This window comes from Mus musculus, chromosome 9, assembly GCF_000001635.26.
Source record: "Mus musculus strain C57BL/6J chromosome 9, GRCm38.p6 C57BL/6J".
Lineage (NCBI taxonomy): Eukaryota > Metazoa > Chordata > Mammalia > Rodentia > Muridae > Mus > Mus musculus.
In genome coordinates, this window is record NC_000075.6 from 40169899 (window position 1) to 40188361 (window position 18463).

The 18463-nt window shown below is 39.3% G+C and overlaps 1 protein-coding gene across 1 annotated transcript; it reads left to right on the forward strand.

The window, feature by feature from the left end:
• Positions 1-17180: 17180 nt before the first annotated feature.
• On the forward strand, positions 17181-18196 carry Olfr986 (olfactory receptor 986). Its single transcript, NM_146615.2, has one exon. The coding sequence runs from the start codon at positions 17219-17221 to the stop codon at positions 18155-18157; it is 939 nt and encodes a 312-aa protein (NP_666826.1). The 5' UTR covers positions 17181-17218; the 3' UTR covers positions 18158-18196.
• Positions 18197-18463: the final 267 nt, after the last annotated feature.

Below are 18463 nucleotides of genomic sequence, written 5' to 3' on the forward strand. Positions count from 1 at the left end.
GTCGGCCATCACTGGAAAGAGAGGCCCATTGGACATGCAAACTTTATATGCCCCTGTACAGGGGAACGCCAGGGCCAAAAAGTGGGGATGGGTGGGTAGGGGAATGGAGGGGGGGGAGGATATGGAGGACTTTTGGGATAGCACTGGAAATGTAATTGAGGAAAATACATAATTAAAAAAATTATTTAAAAAAAAACTACTAAAAAAAAAAAGAGAAGTGAAAAAAAAAAAAAAAAGATCCTACCTCAAAACATCCAGGAAATCCAGGACACAATGAGAAGACCAAACCTATGGATAATAGGAGTAGATGAGAATGAAGATTTTCAACTTAAAGGGCCAGCAAATACCTTCAACAAAATTATATAAGAAAACTTCCCAAACCTAAAGAATGACGTGCCCATGAACATACAAGAAGCCTACAGAACTCCAAATAGACTGGACCAGAAAAGAAATTCCTCCCGACACATAATAATCAGAACAACAAATGCACTAAATAAAGAGAGAATATTAAAAGCAGTAAGGGAGAAAGGTCAAGTAACATATAAAGGCAGGCCTATCAGAATTTCACCAGACTTTTCACCAGAGACTATGAAGGCCAGAAGAGCCTGGACAGATGTTATACAGACACTAAGAGAACACAAATTCCAGCCCAGGCTACTATACCCAGACAAACTCTCAATTACCATAGATGGAGAAACCAAAGTATTCCACGACAAAACTAAATTCACCCATTATCTCTCCATGAATCCAGCCCTTCAAAGGATAATAACAGAAAAAAAACAACACAAAGACGGAAATCATGCCCTAGAAAAAGCAAGAAAGTAAATCCCTCAACAAACCAAAAAGAAGACAGCCACAAGAACAGAATGCCAACAATAACAACAAAAATAAAAGGAGGCAACAATTACTTTTCCTTAATATCTCTTAATATCAATGGACTCAGTTCCCCAATAAATAGACTAACAGAATGGCTACACAAACAGGACCCAACATTCTGCTGCTTACAGGAAACCCATCTCAGGGAAAAAGACAGACACTACCTCAGAGTGAAAGGCTGGAAAACAATTTTCCAAGCAAATGGTCTGAAGAAACAAGCTGGAGTAGCCATTCTAATATCGAATAAAATGACTTCCAACCCAAAGTTATCAAAAAAGACAAGGAGGGACACTTCATACTCATCAAAGGTAAAATCCTTCAAGAGGAATTCTCAATTCTGAATATCTATGCTCCAAATGCAGTGGCAGCCACATTCATTAAAGACACTTAAGTAAAGCTCAAAGCACACATTGAACCTCACACAATAATAGTGGAAGACTTCAACACACCACTTTCATCAATGGACAGATCGTGGAAACAGAAACTAAACAGGGACACAGTGAAACTAACAGAAGTTATGAAACAAATGGACCTGACAGATATCTACAGAACATTTTATTCTAAAACAAAAGGATATACCTTCTTCTCAGCACCTCACGGGACCTTCTCCAAAATTGACCATATAATTGGTCACAAAACAGGCCTCAACAGATGCAAAAATATTGAAATTGTCCCATGCATCCTATCAGACCACCATGGACAAAGGACGATCTTGAATAACAACATAAATAATGAAAAGCCAACATTCACGTGGAAACTGAACAACACTCTTCTCAATGATACCTTGGTCAAGGAAGGAATAAAGAAAGAAATTAAAGACTTTTTAGAGTTTAATGAAAATGAAGCCACAATATACCCAAACCTATGGGACACAATGAAAGCATTTCTAAGAGGGAAACTCATAGCTCTGAGTGCCTCCAAAGAGAAACTAGAGAGAGCACACAATAGCAGCTTGACAACACACCTAAAAGCTCTAGAAAAAAGGGAAGAAAATTCACCCAAGAGGAGTAGAGGGCAGGAAATAATCAAACTCAGGGGCGAAATCAACCAAGTTGAAACAAGAACTATTCAAAGAATCAACCAAACGAGGAGCTGGTTCTTTGAGAAAAATCAACAAAATAGATAAACCCTTAACTAGACTCACTAGAAGGCACAGGGAAAGCATCCTAATTAACAAAATCAGAAATGAAAAGGGAAACATAACAACAGATCCTGAAGAAATCCAAAACACCATCAGATCCTTCTACAAAAGGCTATACTCAACAAAACTGGAAAACCTGGATGAAATGGACTAATTTCTAGAGAGATACCAGGTACCAAAGTTAAGTCAGGATCAAGTTAACGATCTAAACAGTCCCATATCCCCTAAAGAAATAGAAGCAGTCATTAATAGTCTCCCAGCCAAAAAAAGCCCAGGACCATATGGGTTAAGTGCAGGGTTCTATCAGACCTTCAAAGAAGATCTAATTCCAGTTCTGCACAAACTATTCCACAAAATAGAAGTAGAAGGAACTCTACCCAACTCATTCTATGAAGCCACAATTACTCTGATAACTAAACCACAAAAAGACCCAACAAAGATAGAGAACTTCAGACCAATTTCCCTTATGAATATCGATGCAAAAATACTCAATAAAATTCTCGCTAACCGAATCCAAGAACACATCAAAACAATCATCCATCCTGACCAAGTAGGTTTCATTCCAGGGATGCAGGGATGGTTTAATATATGGAAATCCATCGACATAATCCATTATATAAACAAATTCAAAGACAAAACCACATGATCATCTCTTTAGATGCAGAAAAAGCATTCGACAAAATCCAACACCCATTCATGATAAAAGTCTTGGAAAGATCAGGAATTCGAGGCCCATACCTAAACATGATAAAAGCAATCTACAGCAAACCAGTAGCCAACATCAAAGTAAATGATGAGAAGCTGGAAGCAATCCCAGTAAAATCAGAGACTAGACAAGGCTGCCCACTTTCTCCCTACCTATTCAACATTGTACTTAAAGTCCTAGCCAGAGAAATTCGACAACAAAAGGAGATCAAGGGGATACAAATTGGAAAAGATAAAGTCAAAATATCACTTTTTGCAGATGATATGATAGTATATATAAGTGACCCTAAAACTTCCACCAGAGAACTCCTAAACCTAATAAACAGCTTCGGTGAAGTAGCTGGATATAAAAGTAACTCAAACAAGTCAATGGCCTTTCTCTACACAAAGAATAAACAGGCTGAGAAAGAAATTAGGGAAACAATATCCTTCTCAGTAGTCACAAATAATATAAAATATCTTGGCATGACTCTAACTAAAGAAGTGAAAGATCTGTATGATAAGAACTTCAAGTCTCTGAAGAAAGAAATTAAAGAAGATCTCAGAAGATGGAAAGATCTCCCATGCTCATGGATTGGCAGGATCAACATTGTAAAAATGGCTATCTTGCCAAAAGCAATCTACAGATTCAATGCAATCCCCATCAAAATTCCACCCCAATTCTTCAACGAATTAGAAAGAGCAATCTGCAAATTCATCTGGAATAACAAAAAAGCTAGGATAGCCAAAACTCTTCTCAAGGATAAAAGAACCTCTGGTGGAATCACCATGCCTGACCTAAAGCTTTACTACAGAGCAATTGTGATAAAAACTGCATGGTACTGGTATAGCGACAGACAAGTAGACCAATGGAATAGAATTGAAGACCCAGAAATGAACCCACACACCTATGGTCACTTGATCTTTGACAAGGGAGCTAAAACCATCCAGTGGAAAAAAGACAGCATTTTCAACAAATTGTGCTGGCACAACTGGTGGTTATCATGTACAAGAATGCGAATTGATCCATTCCTAGCTCCTTGTACTAAGGTCAAATCTAAGTGGATCAAGGAGCTCCACATAAAACCAGAGACAGTGAAACTTATAGAGGAGAAAGTGGGGAAAATCCTCGAAGATATTGGCACAGGGGAAAAATTCCTGAATAGAACAGCAATGGCTTGTGCTGTAAGATCAAGAATCGACAAATGGGACCTCATGAAACTGCAAAGCTTCTGTAAGGCAAAAGACTCCATCAATAAGACCAAAAGGCCACCAACAGATTGGGAAAGGATCTTTACCTATCCTAAATCAGATAGGGGACTAATATCCAATATATATAAAGAACTCAAGAAGGTGGACTCCAGAAAATCAAATAACCACATTAAAAAATGGGGCTCAGAACTGAACAAAGAATTCTCACCTGAGGAATACCGAATGGCAGAGAAGCACCTGAAAAAATGTTCAGCATCCTTAATCATCAGGGAAATGCAAATCAAAACAACCCTGAGATTCCACCTCACACCAGTCAGAATGGCTAAGATCAAAAATTCAGGTGACAGCAGATGCTGTCGAGGATGTGGAGAAAGAGGAACACTCCTCCAATGTTGGTGGGATTGCAAGCTTGTACAACCACTCTGGAAATCAGTCTGGTGGTTCCTCAGAAAATTGGACATAGTACGACAGGAGGATCCCGCAATACCTCTCCTGGGCATATATACAGAAGATGTTCCAACCGGTAAGAAAAACACATGCTCCACTATGTTCATAGCAGCCTTATTGATAATAGCCAGAAGCTGGAAAGAACCCAGATGCCCCTCAACAGAGGAATGGATACAAAAAATGTGGTGCATTTACACAATGGAGTACTACTCAGCGATTAAAAGGAATGAATTTATGAAATTCCTAGGCAAATGGGTGGACCTGGAGGGCATCATCCTGAGTGAGGTAACGCAATCACAAAAGAAACCAAATGATATGTACTCACTGATAAGTGGATATTAGCCCAGAAACTTAGTATACCCGAGATATAAGATACAATTTGTAAAACACATGAAACTGAAGAAGAACGAAGACCAAAGTGTGGACACTTTGCCCCTTCTTAGAATTGGGAACAATCACCCATGGAATGAGTTACAGAAACAAAGTTTGGAGCTGAGACAAAAGGATGGACCATCTAGAGACTGCCATATCCAGGGATCCATCCCATAATCAGCCTCCAAATGATGACACCATTGCATACACTAGCAAGAGTTTGCTGAAAGGAACCTGATATAGCTGCCTCTTGTGAGACTAGGCCGGGGCCTAGCAACCACATAAGTGGATGCTCACAGTCAGCTATTGGATGGATCACAGGGCCCCCAGTGGAGGACCTAGAGAAAGTATCCAAGGAGCTAAAGAAATCTGCAACCCTGTAGGTGCAACAACATTATGAACTAACCAGTACCCTGGAGCTCTTGACTCTAGCTGCATATCTATCAAAAGATGGCCTAGTCGGCCATCACTGGAAAGAGAGGCCCATTGGACATGCAAACTTTATATGCCCCAGTACAGAGGAAAGCCAGGGCCAAAAAGTGGGGATGGATGGGTAGGGGAGTAGGGGGGAGGGTATGGGGGACTTTTGGGATAGCTTTGGAAATGTAATTGAGGAAAATAGGCAATAACAAATATTTAAATATAAAAAAAAGTTACCTTGGTCATGTTGACTCTTCACAGCAATAAAACCCTAAGATACATGGCAAAAAGATTGATAATATCTCCCCACAGATTCTAGCAACGTCTACATACAATTGCTTTCTACATTTCTTATTAAGTCAAGAGTTTTCTTTTTTTTTTTTTTATTTGAAGGAAATGGTATTAAGATCCTCTTCAGTATCTTTAATTTGCAGCATCATGCCCCTTTTACTTTGGGACTGTTATAAAGTAATTTAGAATCACTTACACATAAGTGCTGGGGATATCACAACTGTGGGTCTGATAAGCAATATGCAAATAGGTGCCATACACAATCTGGATAAAAACTGTAAGAGGATATAGCCTAAGAACACTAGGCAGAGTGATGTAATAGTTCACACTGACAATCCAAATAATGTGTGAAATTGTTGAATTATTTATTTCTATAATTTTCCATTCAATATACCAAATCACTACTGGCCATGGGTAACTAAACCACTCCAGTCAAAACTGAAGATAAAGAGCTGTGGAGACTTCAAAGATCAAGCATTTGCTGTGCAAACAAGAGCACTGAAGTTCAGGTTCCAATCTCCACATATATGTTGGATCGTAAGGCTAGAAAGGAGGCTCTGCAGTACTTTAGGGGGATTCAGGTTCAGATCCCAGCATTCTCATGGCCACTCACACCTGTATAACTCCAGTTCCAGGGAAACCAAAGCCCTCTCCTGGTCTCCATAGACACCATATATATGCCACATAGGCATATACGCAGTCGAATACTCATATACACAAAATGAAAATAGATAGATCTTTTTCTTTAAGTTGGAAAGGCATGGTGGCCTGCTTATTATCCAGCATTGGGTGGAAAGAGATTGGGGATAGCCATGGCAGGCTGGCTAGCTAGGCTAGCAGAGTCAGTGTGAGCTCCACACTCAGAAGACCCGCCCGCATCTCAATAAATAAAATAGAGAGTCATTGAGAAAAACATCATGCTTAATTTAGGCCTTATATACAGGCACACACATGCACACAAATCTGTACACACATGTACCCACATGCATGCAAACATGCACAAACACACACACAAAAAAAATCCCTGTGGATAAAGAGGAATTACTGCTTTTAGAGAAAGCTCTGGATGGCTCCAAGAAACCAGATTTTGTCTAGGTGTACCATTACCTCATTGCTTGACACTGATTAAGTCACCTTCTCCTCCAGAAACTAGTTTCCTTATCTATGTAATAGAACTGATCAACATTAGGCTTACTGAGACACTGTGTTATTATTTATCCTCTTGTTGCTGCATCTCCATACACACTTGAATTTATTCCATTTGTGTTGTGTTGTGATCACTTGTTTGAATTTGTGATTCACTAGTATTGTAGTACATTAATCTTACGTCTTTGCATGTGCAAAACTGTGTGATATAGCATCTATTATAACCAACGAAGGAAGAAAATATGGAAAATGGCATTTATGATCATTTTTACTTTGTTGAAGAAAGGTTCTACAGGGCTTGGAACATAAACTTGCGAATACCTGCAAATTTTCCAAGAAGTCTAAATTTTCAGCAGATGAAAATACAACAGGCATCTCAAGAGAAAAAATGACCAAGGTTACCATTTAATGGTTAATCTGTTCATAGTAGTAAATGAGCAACTTTCTTAATTAATCATTATATCTGTGGAAGTGATCACATATCTTAACACAGAAGCTTTATAGAAGTCGGGGGAAAAGTGATTTTGTTTATAAGACTTGGAAATTTATTTTAAATTTTCTCTAAATTTCATTTATTGTAGGCACAGAAAGCAGATAGATAACTCGATTGTCTACTTTCCAAAGCTTCAATCAAATGCAAGAGCAAGATGGTTACTCAGCCAAATAATGTAAAATGCTGTCCTAGTGGAAAGAACATGACGAGAGCTAGGTATGCGGAAGTTACAGAGCACTCGTTGCTAGGAGAAACACTGCTCCGTGTGTGTTCAAGCATTCACATCTTCATATATCTAGGCTGTTCTGGAAGATTTTATCTTTGCTTTATTATTTTACATTTTGAAACAACTCTGAATACTCAGTCCGAATCCATTCTAGGTATCCTATAAAAATTGAGTTTTTCTTTCTTACCTAGAAGCCTAAAAAGGATGGTGGTACAACATGTTTGTTTTTTTTTTTTTTTTTCTAAAAACTGCTTCAAAGGATTTAGAGGAATGTTCAAAGTGCCTGCAGAGCAGATGTTCACCAAACCAAATAGCGATTTCTTCTAAAGACCATTACTGTAATTCTGTTTCTTTGGGACTGCAATCAGGAAGAGCACTTAGCATCAAATGCCTGTTTCATCAGTCTCAAAGGCTAATACAGAGCCTTCAACCTGGAAATGTTTGTAAAGAAAATGAGCATTGAGTAGAACCTTCAAATTAGAGAACTCAGCAAACTCGAACCACATACATTATGATAAAGAGGATATTTCCAGTAGGATATGTTTATCAAGTACCAAAGCTAGGGGAAATGCAAAATTAAACCTTACATATATAGTAAAATTGATAATAATATTTCAACCTTGAGGCTTGGAAGAAGAAAAATATTTACCTTCTTGATTCTCTAGCAGACTTGCAGGACCCAAGTCAGAGTAACCCGTAACTTTGCTTTTTGTTGTTGTTGTTTTGGTTTTTTGTTTTTTGTTTTTTGTTTTGCTTTTTTTTTTTTTTTTTGCTTTAAATGGTTTTAAAATGAAATGTCTATTTGAACCTCATAGTCCTTTCATTTTTAGCCCCCTCTTCCTTCTCCAAGTTCACTCTTCACCTTTCTCAATTCCACTTACCTGTGTTTATTAGCAAATTGTTAATATCAGTGTAAATATGACTGCTAAGAATGTATTTAGTCGCACCCTGGCATTTAGATGTTTATATTTCAAAGAACTACTCAAGACTCAGAATAATCCAAGACCAAAATTATTTATTCTCCAATAATAGATCTTTAAGTATATAATCCTGGTAGAAATAAAATTATTTGGGATACATGGCTATCTTGTTACCCAGGTAACCATTCACAGTCTGCATCCATGACAGAGATTTCCTCAGTTTTGTTACAAAGCAGAGACTAGTGACAATCCTAAGCATTGACAATTAAGCTTCTTAAATACAAACTTTCCCAGAATTCAAAGGCTTTCAAGCATCTACATGAAAATTTCCATACCTGATTGATGTCAAAACGCAAATACACTGAAAATATTACCCCAAAGTACTTTCAGCCTATCTATATAAAATATAGCTGAAATATAAATGGACTGTTGTGTTTAAATTCGGTTCCCATCCCCAAGATATCTCATTATGACTATGCAAGTGTTCCCAAAACTGAAGCAAATCTAAAATCTGAAACTCCCCTGTACTTAACTTTTTGTCATTTGTTGGAATGATGGATCTGTACACTTACCATTTACACTCCAGTTGACAATGGTTACTGTCCCCGTGCCCAAGGCAACTACACTGTGAAAACTGATGGCTCAGTACAAAGCCTGTCAGAGGCCCTTGGTGTGGGACATTTATACATCAGAGCCTTACAATAGCTTCTGAATGCACTTCACCTGTCATCACAAAGTGAACCAGGGTTTTATAATTCAGAAAACAGAAAATGAAAATCAGTGTACAAATGTGAGGACACTTTCATGCATGGTGGTAACACTGGGCTATTTACTTTACTGTACTGTACTGCTTATAAGCCTCTGTCAGACTCCAGGTAACAGATGCAGTTCGTGGTTACTTACCAGAGAGAAACAGACTGGGAGGAATATGAAGTTGGCAGCAAACATCTCTGCAACGGACTGAATACTTACATTCTCCCCCAAATCCACACGTTGGCATCCTAACCTTGAAGGTGGTGGTAGCAAAAGTGGAAAGGTTAGTGAGAAACCAGGCCTTCAAAGATCCACCCTCATTCCTAGGATTACAGAAGCCTCAGACAGCTGGCTTGTCTCTTCCCAAGAGAAGATCGAGTAAAATGGTGATCATCAATGAATGGAGGAAGTAGGTTCTCGCTACGTTAGCATCTGTAATCACCTTCTCTTGCACTGTCCAGCCGCTAGAACTGTAAAGTTAAAAGAAAACGTGTTTGTGCTTTTCATAAGCCAACCTATGTATGGTGTTTTGTTAGAGTAGACCAGACAGATGAATGCCCTTTAATGTTGATGGACCAAAATGAAACTGCAATGGTTCGCAACAAGCGTAACGGAGAGTCGGAGCCAGATGACACTCAGGAACCGAGGCAAATATGCAGTCATCATCCAGGAAGGAAACAAACCAACAGGGAAAGCCCTGCCCACACTATAGGATGGAAAATCCCTAGGAGGGAATATGGCAGAAGTCCATGTGTTACAGCTGTTCCCTTAACTACACTATTTAAAAAGTTCTTTAAAAAGATCTCTTGCTGAAGATCAAGTATGACAATGGAAGTTGGGCATGGCCATGGAAAGGAGACCAAAAAATTTTCCTCTAAAAAATGTAATGGTGTTAAAAAAATTTTTTCTCACTTGGATTTTTAAAAAATGAGTATCTATTTGAATAAAAATAATAAAACTAGAAAGAACAAAAGAAAGAAATAAAAGAAAATAAAGAAAACACAAGAGAGACAGACACACAAAAACAAAATTCATAAACACAAAATTGGAAATCATACTATACAAGCCAAAAACCAGTAAGACAAAAATCCCCAAACAGAAGAGAGTCCCCTTGATATTGCAAACTTTATATCCCCCAGTACAGGGGAATGCCAGGGCCAAGAAGCGGGAGTGGGTGGGTAGGGGAGCGGGGTGGAGGGAGAGTATAGGGAATTTTCAGGATAGCATTTGAAATGTATATAAAGAAAATATCTAATAAAAAAAATTTTTAAAGTTAAAAAAAATCCCCAAACAATGTGATATGAGACAAAACATCTATAAAAATGCCATTGAGTTCATCTTGTGTTGGCCATTTACTGCTGTGTGTGTGTGGTTAATATATCCAGTGAGGCTCCATTGGAGAAAACTAATTGTTCCTTTGCAAGCAGATGTCAACTGGAGATAGCTTCTTGGCTCCAGTTGTGAGCAATTTATAATTCCAAACCAATTTTCATATTTCACAGAAAGCCTTCTCCAATGATGAGTTATTAATGTTCCCTTTATCAGCTCTCTAAATAGCATTGAACATGTGGCTGTCTGACTTTTCATTAGTCACCTTCGAGATGGTTCATACAAAACTCGAATACAACTCTACTTCATTTGCTCTCAAATTTCTGTGCCCTTGACCATTTGCCATCTCATTAATAAAGTGTCCTACCCACGATTCATGTGGAGTCCCTCACTTAACCAGTCAGATACCATTGATTTCCATTCTTAGTGAACCTGAGAAATTGAACATCTAGTAAGTAAAAGTGTAGGTTCTCGGATGAAGATTAATTACCTTAAGAACACAAGAATGATGGATACCAATTAGGACTCAGAAACTGCAAGTTCTTGAGCTTGACTTGTGAATAAACTTTTAGTGAGAACTTCCTTTCCTCCCAGGACCATCTGAAGCTCATCTACGGGGACTGGTGTCTCAGAGGAGACTAGAAAGGTGGCCCACTAACAAATCATTATTTTCAAAGAAGAAAACTTGGACTGGTATGAACTCGTCCGTTAATCACACTCAATGCAATCCTTCTAAACACTGAGGAATTTTCTTATTTCTTAAACTCTTTATGGAGAGAATTCAATGATGCTGAAAGACACTCGCCTTCAGATCTGAGAAGGGGTTCGTTTTTCTTTACGGGAAGTAAAAGAAATACTTTTTTGTGTGTGTTTGGAGACTCCTTTTCTCTCAGAAGAACCGAAAGCAGAGGCACACTTCTAGACCAGCACTGCTGTCTTAGGCATCCTCAGTACCGTAAGTATCTCTTGGCTACAGAGAGGAAAGAGCTATTGCTTAGGATATTTGGTTTTCTTTAGAATGAATAAGTACAGTTAACTTTGATGCATGGATGTCGTCAAGCAGATTCTAGCAACTGAATTTCAGCCTCATACTGTAAAATCATGACCGTGCCCTCAACCTTCTTCAGCAAAAATGACATTTTTCTCTTACACCTAACCAGGATGCTGAGTCCTTGAGTGGATTTCACACTAGCTGTTTACTCGAGTTCTATTGTGGAAACATCGTCAAGTGGTAATTCTTGTTAGTTTCCCTGTGAAATGTATACTTCATAGTATCTGTGCTTGAATCTTCAAATTAACTCTATGACCAGAATCTTAAGAACTTGAATTTGCCTACGTCAACAATTAAAAACTTAAAATAAACAAGGTTTAGGGCACTACTAAAATGTAGCTCAAATCCAGAAAAGAAAATACATATAGTAACACTTTTTTCTTCTAAGACAATGAAAAAGATTTAAAAGGACAAAGTCCTTTATTGCAACAACAGAGCTTAGAAAACTTAACAGAATCTCAAGCCAGTCAGCAGTAAATGAGGTAAGAAAGACTTGGGGACTCAGGCAACCTGGAAATGCTGGAAGCAGAAACAAGAAAGGAAACAGCATTTCCTGTTTAGGAAAAGATAAAGCAGGGAGATTTACATGTGGCAAAACCTTAATAAGGAGAAGCCAAGTGCAAGAGCAAGAGCAGACTTGGAGATAAATTATGTAGAACATAGCCTCTGTTATGACTTAACCAGGTATGTAAAATACAAGGAGACAGCACATTTAAATGCATGCATACGTCAGTCTACACAAACTTATAGATAACTGGGGGCATACTGTCAACAAGCTATGCACTTATATATCATTTAGCAAATGCTGATCAAGGGTTTACTTCACACGTTCTTCTATATGTAGGTCCCACAGATACTATTGAAATCCTCAGCTTAGCATCTATGAATAAAGCAAAAAAAAAAAAAGGATAATTTGGTTCTTTAAGTATTCAGATATAGACACGGCCAGATATAGACATGTCTAACAAGACATCCTTGTTAGAAGGATATAGATACGGTCTCTTAGCTGGCCTAAATATAGAAAGTTGGAGAAGACTTTCTGTGGAGGGGACCCCTAAGCTGAGATCAAGAAGTCAAGTAGGACTTAGTCTACAATGAAGATAGTGGGGAAGAGCATTAAGCGATCACTGAAAAGCCAAGAGAAGGGTTGCTCTCTCAGAACAAGAGCGGAGTGAGCAAACTCCCGTCTGCAAAGGACCACATAGAGGGTGTTTTAGTCGCGCTGGGGGCCTGTGTGATCTCTAGTACAACTGCTCAAGTCTGCCGTTTAGCACAAAAGCAGGCAGATAAAACCAAAGCAAGTGAGGCTGGCTGTGCCACAAGAGAACTGTGTTTGCCAAAACAAGGCAAGGCTGGAAAAGTGGACAAGGCAAGGTCCTCGACGGCCGTGAATGTTACGCTAAGAAGGACGTGAGGGATCGACCTTACTACAGTTTGAGCTGTGAGCAGGAGAGGGAGCTCAGTTAGGGGCTGTACCTTTACACTGATGAAAGTTTAAAGACACAACCTCAAAGGCCAATATGAGATTCAACCCAGGGGCGGGGGAGAATAAGGCGCTAACTCATTGATCTCCTGATCTCAGAGAAGGTAGAGCAGTGTCATTTGACTCGACACATCACAGCATTCCTAATGGGGAATTAGAATACCGACAGAATATAGGACTCAATTTTGGTAAGCTGATATAGATCCAAGTGTTTAATCTAGTGTTTGAACTCTGAAGCCTTCGCTTCCTAAAGTTGCATTTTCTTTGGGGGGCGGGGGTGGTGTGAGGGGTTGTTGTCACTTGTGTGTATGAGACATACAGCTTCCTTCAGAAATATCACAAAAAGTCCACAGGGTGCTCCAAACCTTGCCTGCGCAGTTGTCTGGGGAGCTGCCACCTATTTCCTGATAACGCTAGTAGTTCACCATCCCTTCTGTTGGGCACTGCAGCATCTGGCACTCCTATTAAGGATCACTCCTCTCAGCAGGTTCTGTGCTTCCATTAGCATCTTTTCCATTGCCACTCCAGGATCCTCATTATTCCTGTATCAAGCCAGATCCTTTAGAGACATAAGGAGAAAATGGCTCTTTCTTGTCTGCCCCTTGTGTGGTTACCTGGATACCATGTTGTTACTGGGCACAGGATCTCAAACGAACTCATGCAGATACCCCCTAGACTTATTCAATAAGCTTAATTCCACCTGCACATGTTAGGGATGAAGGGGGACATCACACTGCCTACACATGAGTCTCCCCATGTGAACAAGACTCAAGATCTTCCCCTACAAACGTTGTGTGACTCCATCTTCAGAAAAAGCCTGATTCCCAGATCTAACTCATATGAAGTTCCTTTCTCTGGTTGTAGCTCACAAACATGGGATCCTTGCCCCCTCCCTGTACTCAACCCTAAGACTAAGTTTTATGCTTCTTTTTCTCTGACTCTGTTTTCTGTTCATGTGTCTCTGGGCAAAGGGTGTTTTCTGAGTCTTCCCAAAGATACTTGTGTGTGACTCTACCAAGTGATTTTTTTTCCATTGGCTGGGTCATTCAGAGTGTTTATATATCCTGATTAAGTGGTAAGTTCCTTAGATTTTGAAACATAAAAAACTTTTATCAAGTACTGGGAGAATCCATCCATTAGCACTATGACATTTTATATTAATTTTATAGTTTATATTTACATTTTATATTTATATTTTATTTATATTTACATTTTATATTAACATTTAATATTATTTTTACATTTTATATTAAGCAGAAGAGGCTGTCACTCTCCTCTACACAGGAAATGAAGGCAATCCTATGTCTACCATAGGTTAAAAAGTCCAGGCAGATGGCCAGTTACATCGGCCATTAATGCAAAGTCAAAATTTTCTCCCTTTCTCCTTACCATTTCTTAGAAAGTACTCAGCTTATGGTGTTACAGAAAATGACCTTGTTTTGGTCTGGAGAAGAGAAGAGATGAAATAGAGGAACTTTTCTCCCCTAACCACTCAGTGTTCATTCACGCAAGCTATCAGTGAGCCAGTGGCATCTTCCTTCGAGCTGTTGTTGGTGTACTTTAAAACTGTACAGTTCATCTCCCACTACTTTGTCTTATCCATTTCAAAGGAAAAGGACAAGGAAGAATACTCTTGTTAACACAGACGGTTATTTTACAGCCTCCTACTGAACCTTACTAGAACCAAAGGAAAATTCTGCCCATGAATTTGCACATGCAAATGGGATGGTTTATTTACCAATGAAAGGTAATGAGTCACAGAAAAAGGGTTTGATGGAAATATGTTTTTCTAGGATTTTCAGTTTGGTATCATTAGCGGTTGTCGGGGTCCAACCTCGACACAGGACCGCAGTTCTCACCTGGAAGCAGGGATATCTGGAAAGCACATGATACATATGCAGACTAGTCTTTTGGGTACAAGTTGACAGGCAATTTTTCAAGGCTTAAAGTTTCTCTCTCTTCTCTCTCATTCTCTGCTCTCTTTCTCTCTGGCTCATTTGCTCGCAGCTTGAGGCTGCACACACTCTGCATTCTCTTGAGCGCTCTGCTTTTCTCTTGTGTGCTTTCCTTTCCTTGAACTCTCATGCTCACACACACCTCTGTACATTCCCCTTTCACTCTCACACACACACTTCACACACATCTCTCACACACACATACACCACACGCACTCTTCTTTCCCTCACACACACACTCTCCGTTACACACCTACATTCTCTCCTTACTCTTTACATTCTCGCCTCACTCACTCTTCTCACATTCTCTTCTCACTCTTCACATTCTCTCTTCATTCACTCTTCACATGCTCTTCTCATGCTCGCTCGCCTTTTTCTTGCCCCAGTCTTTTATTGATACTCCAAAAGCAGGTTAAAAAAATAAAATTAAAAAATAAAAAGGACATTGTATAATCATTGCCAAACCAAATCCAAAAAAAAACCTTGCCCCACAAAAAAATTAAGAATTACAATTGTTCCCCAAAGCTTCAAGCTTCCCTATTCACAGGCCTATAGCCAAAATAATAATAATTGCAAACTTATCATTACTTAAACTTTAACTTATTATACTTCAGAGCTCAGAACGCTGAGGCCAGCTACTTGCATTTTCTTGTGAAGCTCTAATGATAAATGTCCTGGGCAAAGCTGCCAGGCAGTGGCCAGAAAGAATCAAGTTAACCCTTAACTCAGTAGTTCCGCTAGCTTTCTTTCTTTTCTTTTCTTTTCTTTTCTTTTTTTTTTTTTTTTTTTTTTTTTTTTTGTCTTTTCAAGACAGGGTTTCCCTGTATAGCCCTGGCTGTCCTGGAACTCACTTTGTAGACCAGGCTAGCCTCAAACTCAGAAATCCACCTGCCTCTGCCTCCCAAGTGCTGGGATTAAAGGCATGTGCCACCACACCCAGCCTATCCACTAGCTTTCTGCTTCTGCACATTGCACACAGTGACTCTCCTAAGAGTCCCAGTGTTTGGACTTAGTTTTACTAATATAAGATTTTACATATTCTATACTTGTTTTACTAATATAAGATTTTACATATTCTATACTTGCTTATCCAGGAACCACTCTCAAATATTATGTAAAACTTATTTCATAACTTCAATAAATTTTTCCTTTCTTTTCTTTTTTTTCCATTAGGACTATGCTGTGCTGTGTCCCACGCCTCAATTTTTAATTGTTAAAGAATCATTACATCAAGGAACATCTAGTTTCACAAAATTAACCAGAGCAGAAGGAAAAGGAAGTAAGAAAGTCAGATATAATAAAATAATTATGCACACCAAGGACAACTGAAAAGCAGTCACACACAAATGAAATCTACTCAGCCATTGTCTAGGGCTAAGGTTAGGAGAAATGGGAACAACTGTTTTTTTACAAAGAGCTGCCGCGGGCTACTGAGATGTCTCCATCCCAGCCTACTGCAGGCAGTCCCTGTCATTGTGTAGTGTCCCCAGCAAGCAGTTGCTTATCTTTTTACTTATTTAGGTTTGAAGTCTACAGCTCTCATTACATGTTTCCATATATCAAGTAACTGACCCTAGAAATTTTAATTTAAGGACATTTTTCTCCTTCCTCGAGAGTCTTGTTTTCTCAGTCTGTGTCATTTTATTAAGTCCCCCAAAAAGAAAGGACCTTAATTAGAATGTGGACCCATTAACAAACATTTGATTTAAAACTAACCACTATCGATAGATAGATAGATAGATAGATAGATAGATAGATAGATAGATAGATAGATAGATAGATAGGAGATAGAGGTGATATAGATATAGGTGGGGAGAGAGAGAGAACCTGAAATACAGCCATGTCCTGAAGGACCATAGATACAAATCTATTGCTGTTGTCGTTCTAACTCTTCTTGACTACGCGCTAAAATTTAAAAATTAGAAAGAAAGAAAGAGAGAGAGAGAGAGAGAGAGAGAGGGAGGGAGGGAGGGAGGGAGGGAGGGAGGGAGGAAGGAAGGAAGGAAGGAAGGAAGGAAGGAAGGAAGGAAGGAAGGAAGGAAGGGAGGGAGGGAGGGAGGGAGGAAGGAAGGAAGGAAGGAAGGAAAGAAGGAAGGAAGGAAGGAAAAAGAAAAAAAGCAGGCTGAAGCTGTGACTTCATGGTAAAGGGTTTGTCTAGCATGCATAAAGCCCTGAGGTACATTATCAGCACCACTGATTAAATAAATAAATAAGTGAATGAATGAATGAATAAATGAATGAATGAATAGCAGTGAATAGCCAACTATTTTTAAAATCCAATTTTTTGTTATTCATAATAGATACATCTAAAATGTAAACAAACAACAAGTATCCCTTGACTAGAATCATCGTCATTATCATCATCATTGTCACATTCTAAGAACGACATCCTTGCTGTCTTCCTAGGAGATCAAAGGACATGAGAAATGGCACTGCAATCACTGAGTTCATCCTCCTCGGTTTCCCTGGCATCCAAGGCTCAGAAGCCCTTCTCTTCATAGTGATCTTTCTCATCTACATATTAACCCTTTCGGGCAATGGACTCATTATTGTCATTGTCTGGGTTGAGCCCAGGCTTCAAACTCCAATGTACTTTTTCCTTTGCAACTTAGCCTTCCTAGAGATCTGGTATACCACCACTGTCATCCCAAAATTGCTAGAAACCTTTGTAGTATCAAAAACAGTCATCTGCACTGCCTGCTGCCTGCTGCAGGCCTTCTTCCACTTCTTCCTGGGTACCACTGAGTTCTTGATTCTGGGCAGCATGTCTTTTGACCGCTACCTGGCCATCTGTAAGCCCCTCCGTTACCCAACCATTATGACCAGCAATCTCTGCCTACAGCTGGCCCTCAGCTCCTGGCTAGCAGGCTTCACCATTGTCTTTTGTCAGACAATGCTGATTGTACAGTTGCCATTCTGTGGCAACAATGTCATCAACCATTTCTACTGTGACGTGGGTCCCATCTTGAAAGCTGCCTGTGCGGACACCAGCATATTGGAACTACTGGGTCTCCTGGCAACGATTCTCGTGATCCCAGGGTCACTCCTCTTCACCATCATTTCTTACATCTACATCTTATCCACCATCCTACGGATCCCTTCAGCCACTGGCCGCCAAAAGGCTTTTTCTACTTGTGCCTCTCACCTGACAGTAGTCTCTCTGCTCTACGGAGCTGTCTTGTTTATGTACCTGAGACCCACAGCACACTCCTCCTTTAAGATTAATAAGGTGGTGTCTGTACTAAACACTATCCTCACACCCCTTCTAAATCCCTTTATTTACACCATTAGAAACAAAGAGGTGAAGGGGGCCCTAAGAAAGGCCATTACTTGTGCAAACAGGCATCATGCAAAGTGAAACCTTCAGTACATCAAAAGGAGCCGAATGCAGATGCTAATGCAAGGGCTGACAGTGAGGCAAACCTGTAGAAGAGTATGACAAAGGTGTCCCCCTAAATATCAGAAATTCTAGAACAGCGTTATCCAAAGACAGAGCTAAAAAAGCAAACTGGTGAGTAAGGTCCCCATTAAATTATCTAAAATGAGTGTAAATGTGTTATACATAAATGAACTGGAATTTCTCCTTAAAGAGGAAAACGTCTCCGAAATCTTCAGCCAAAACATCTTAAGATTCTCTAAGATACATGTGGCAGAACTCAGGACT

What these genes read in the sequence shown, in the direction of transcription:
- Olfr986 (NM_146615.2), top strand. Translation starts at nt 17,219, where the DNA reads ATGAGAAATGGCACTGCAATCACTGAGTTCATCCTCCTCGGTTTCCCT.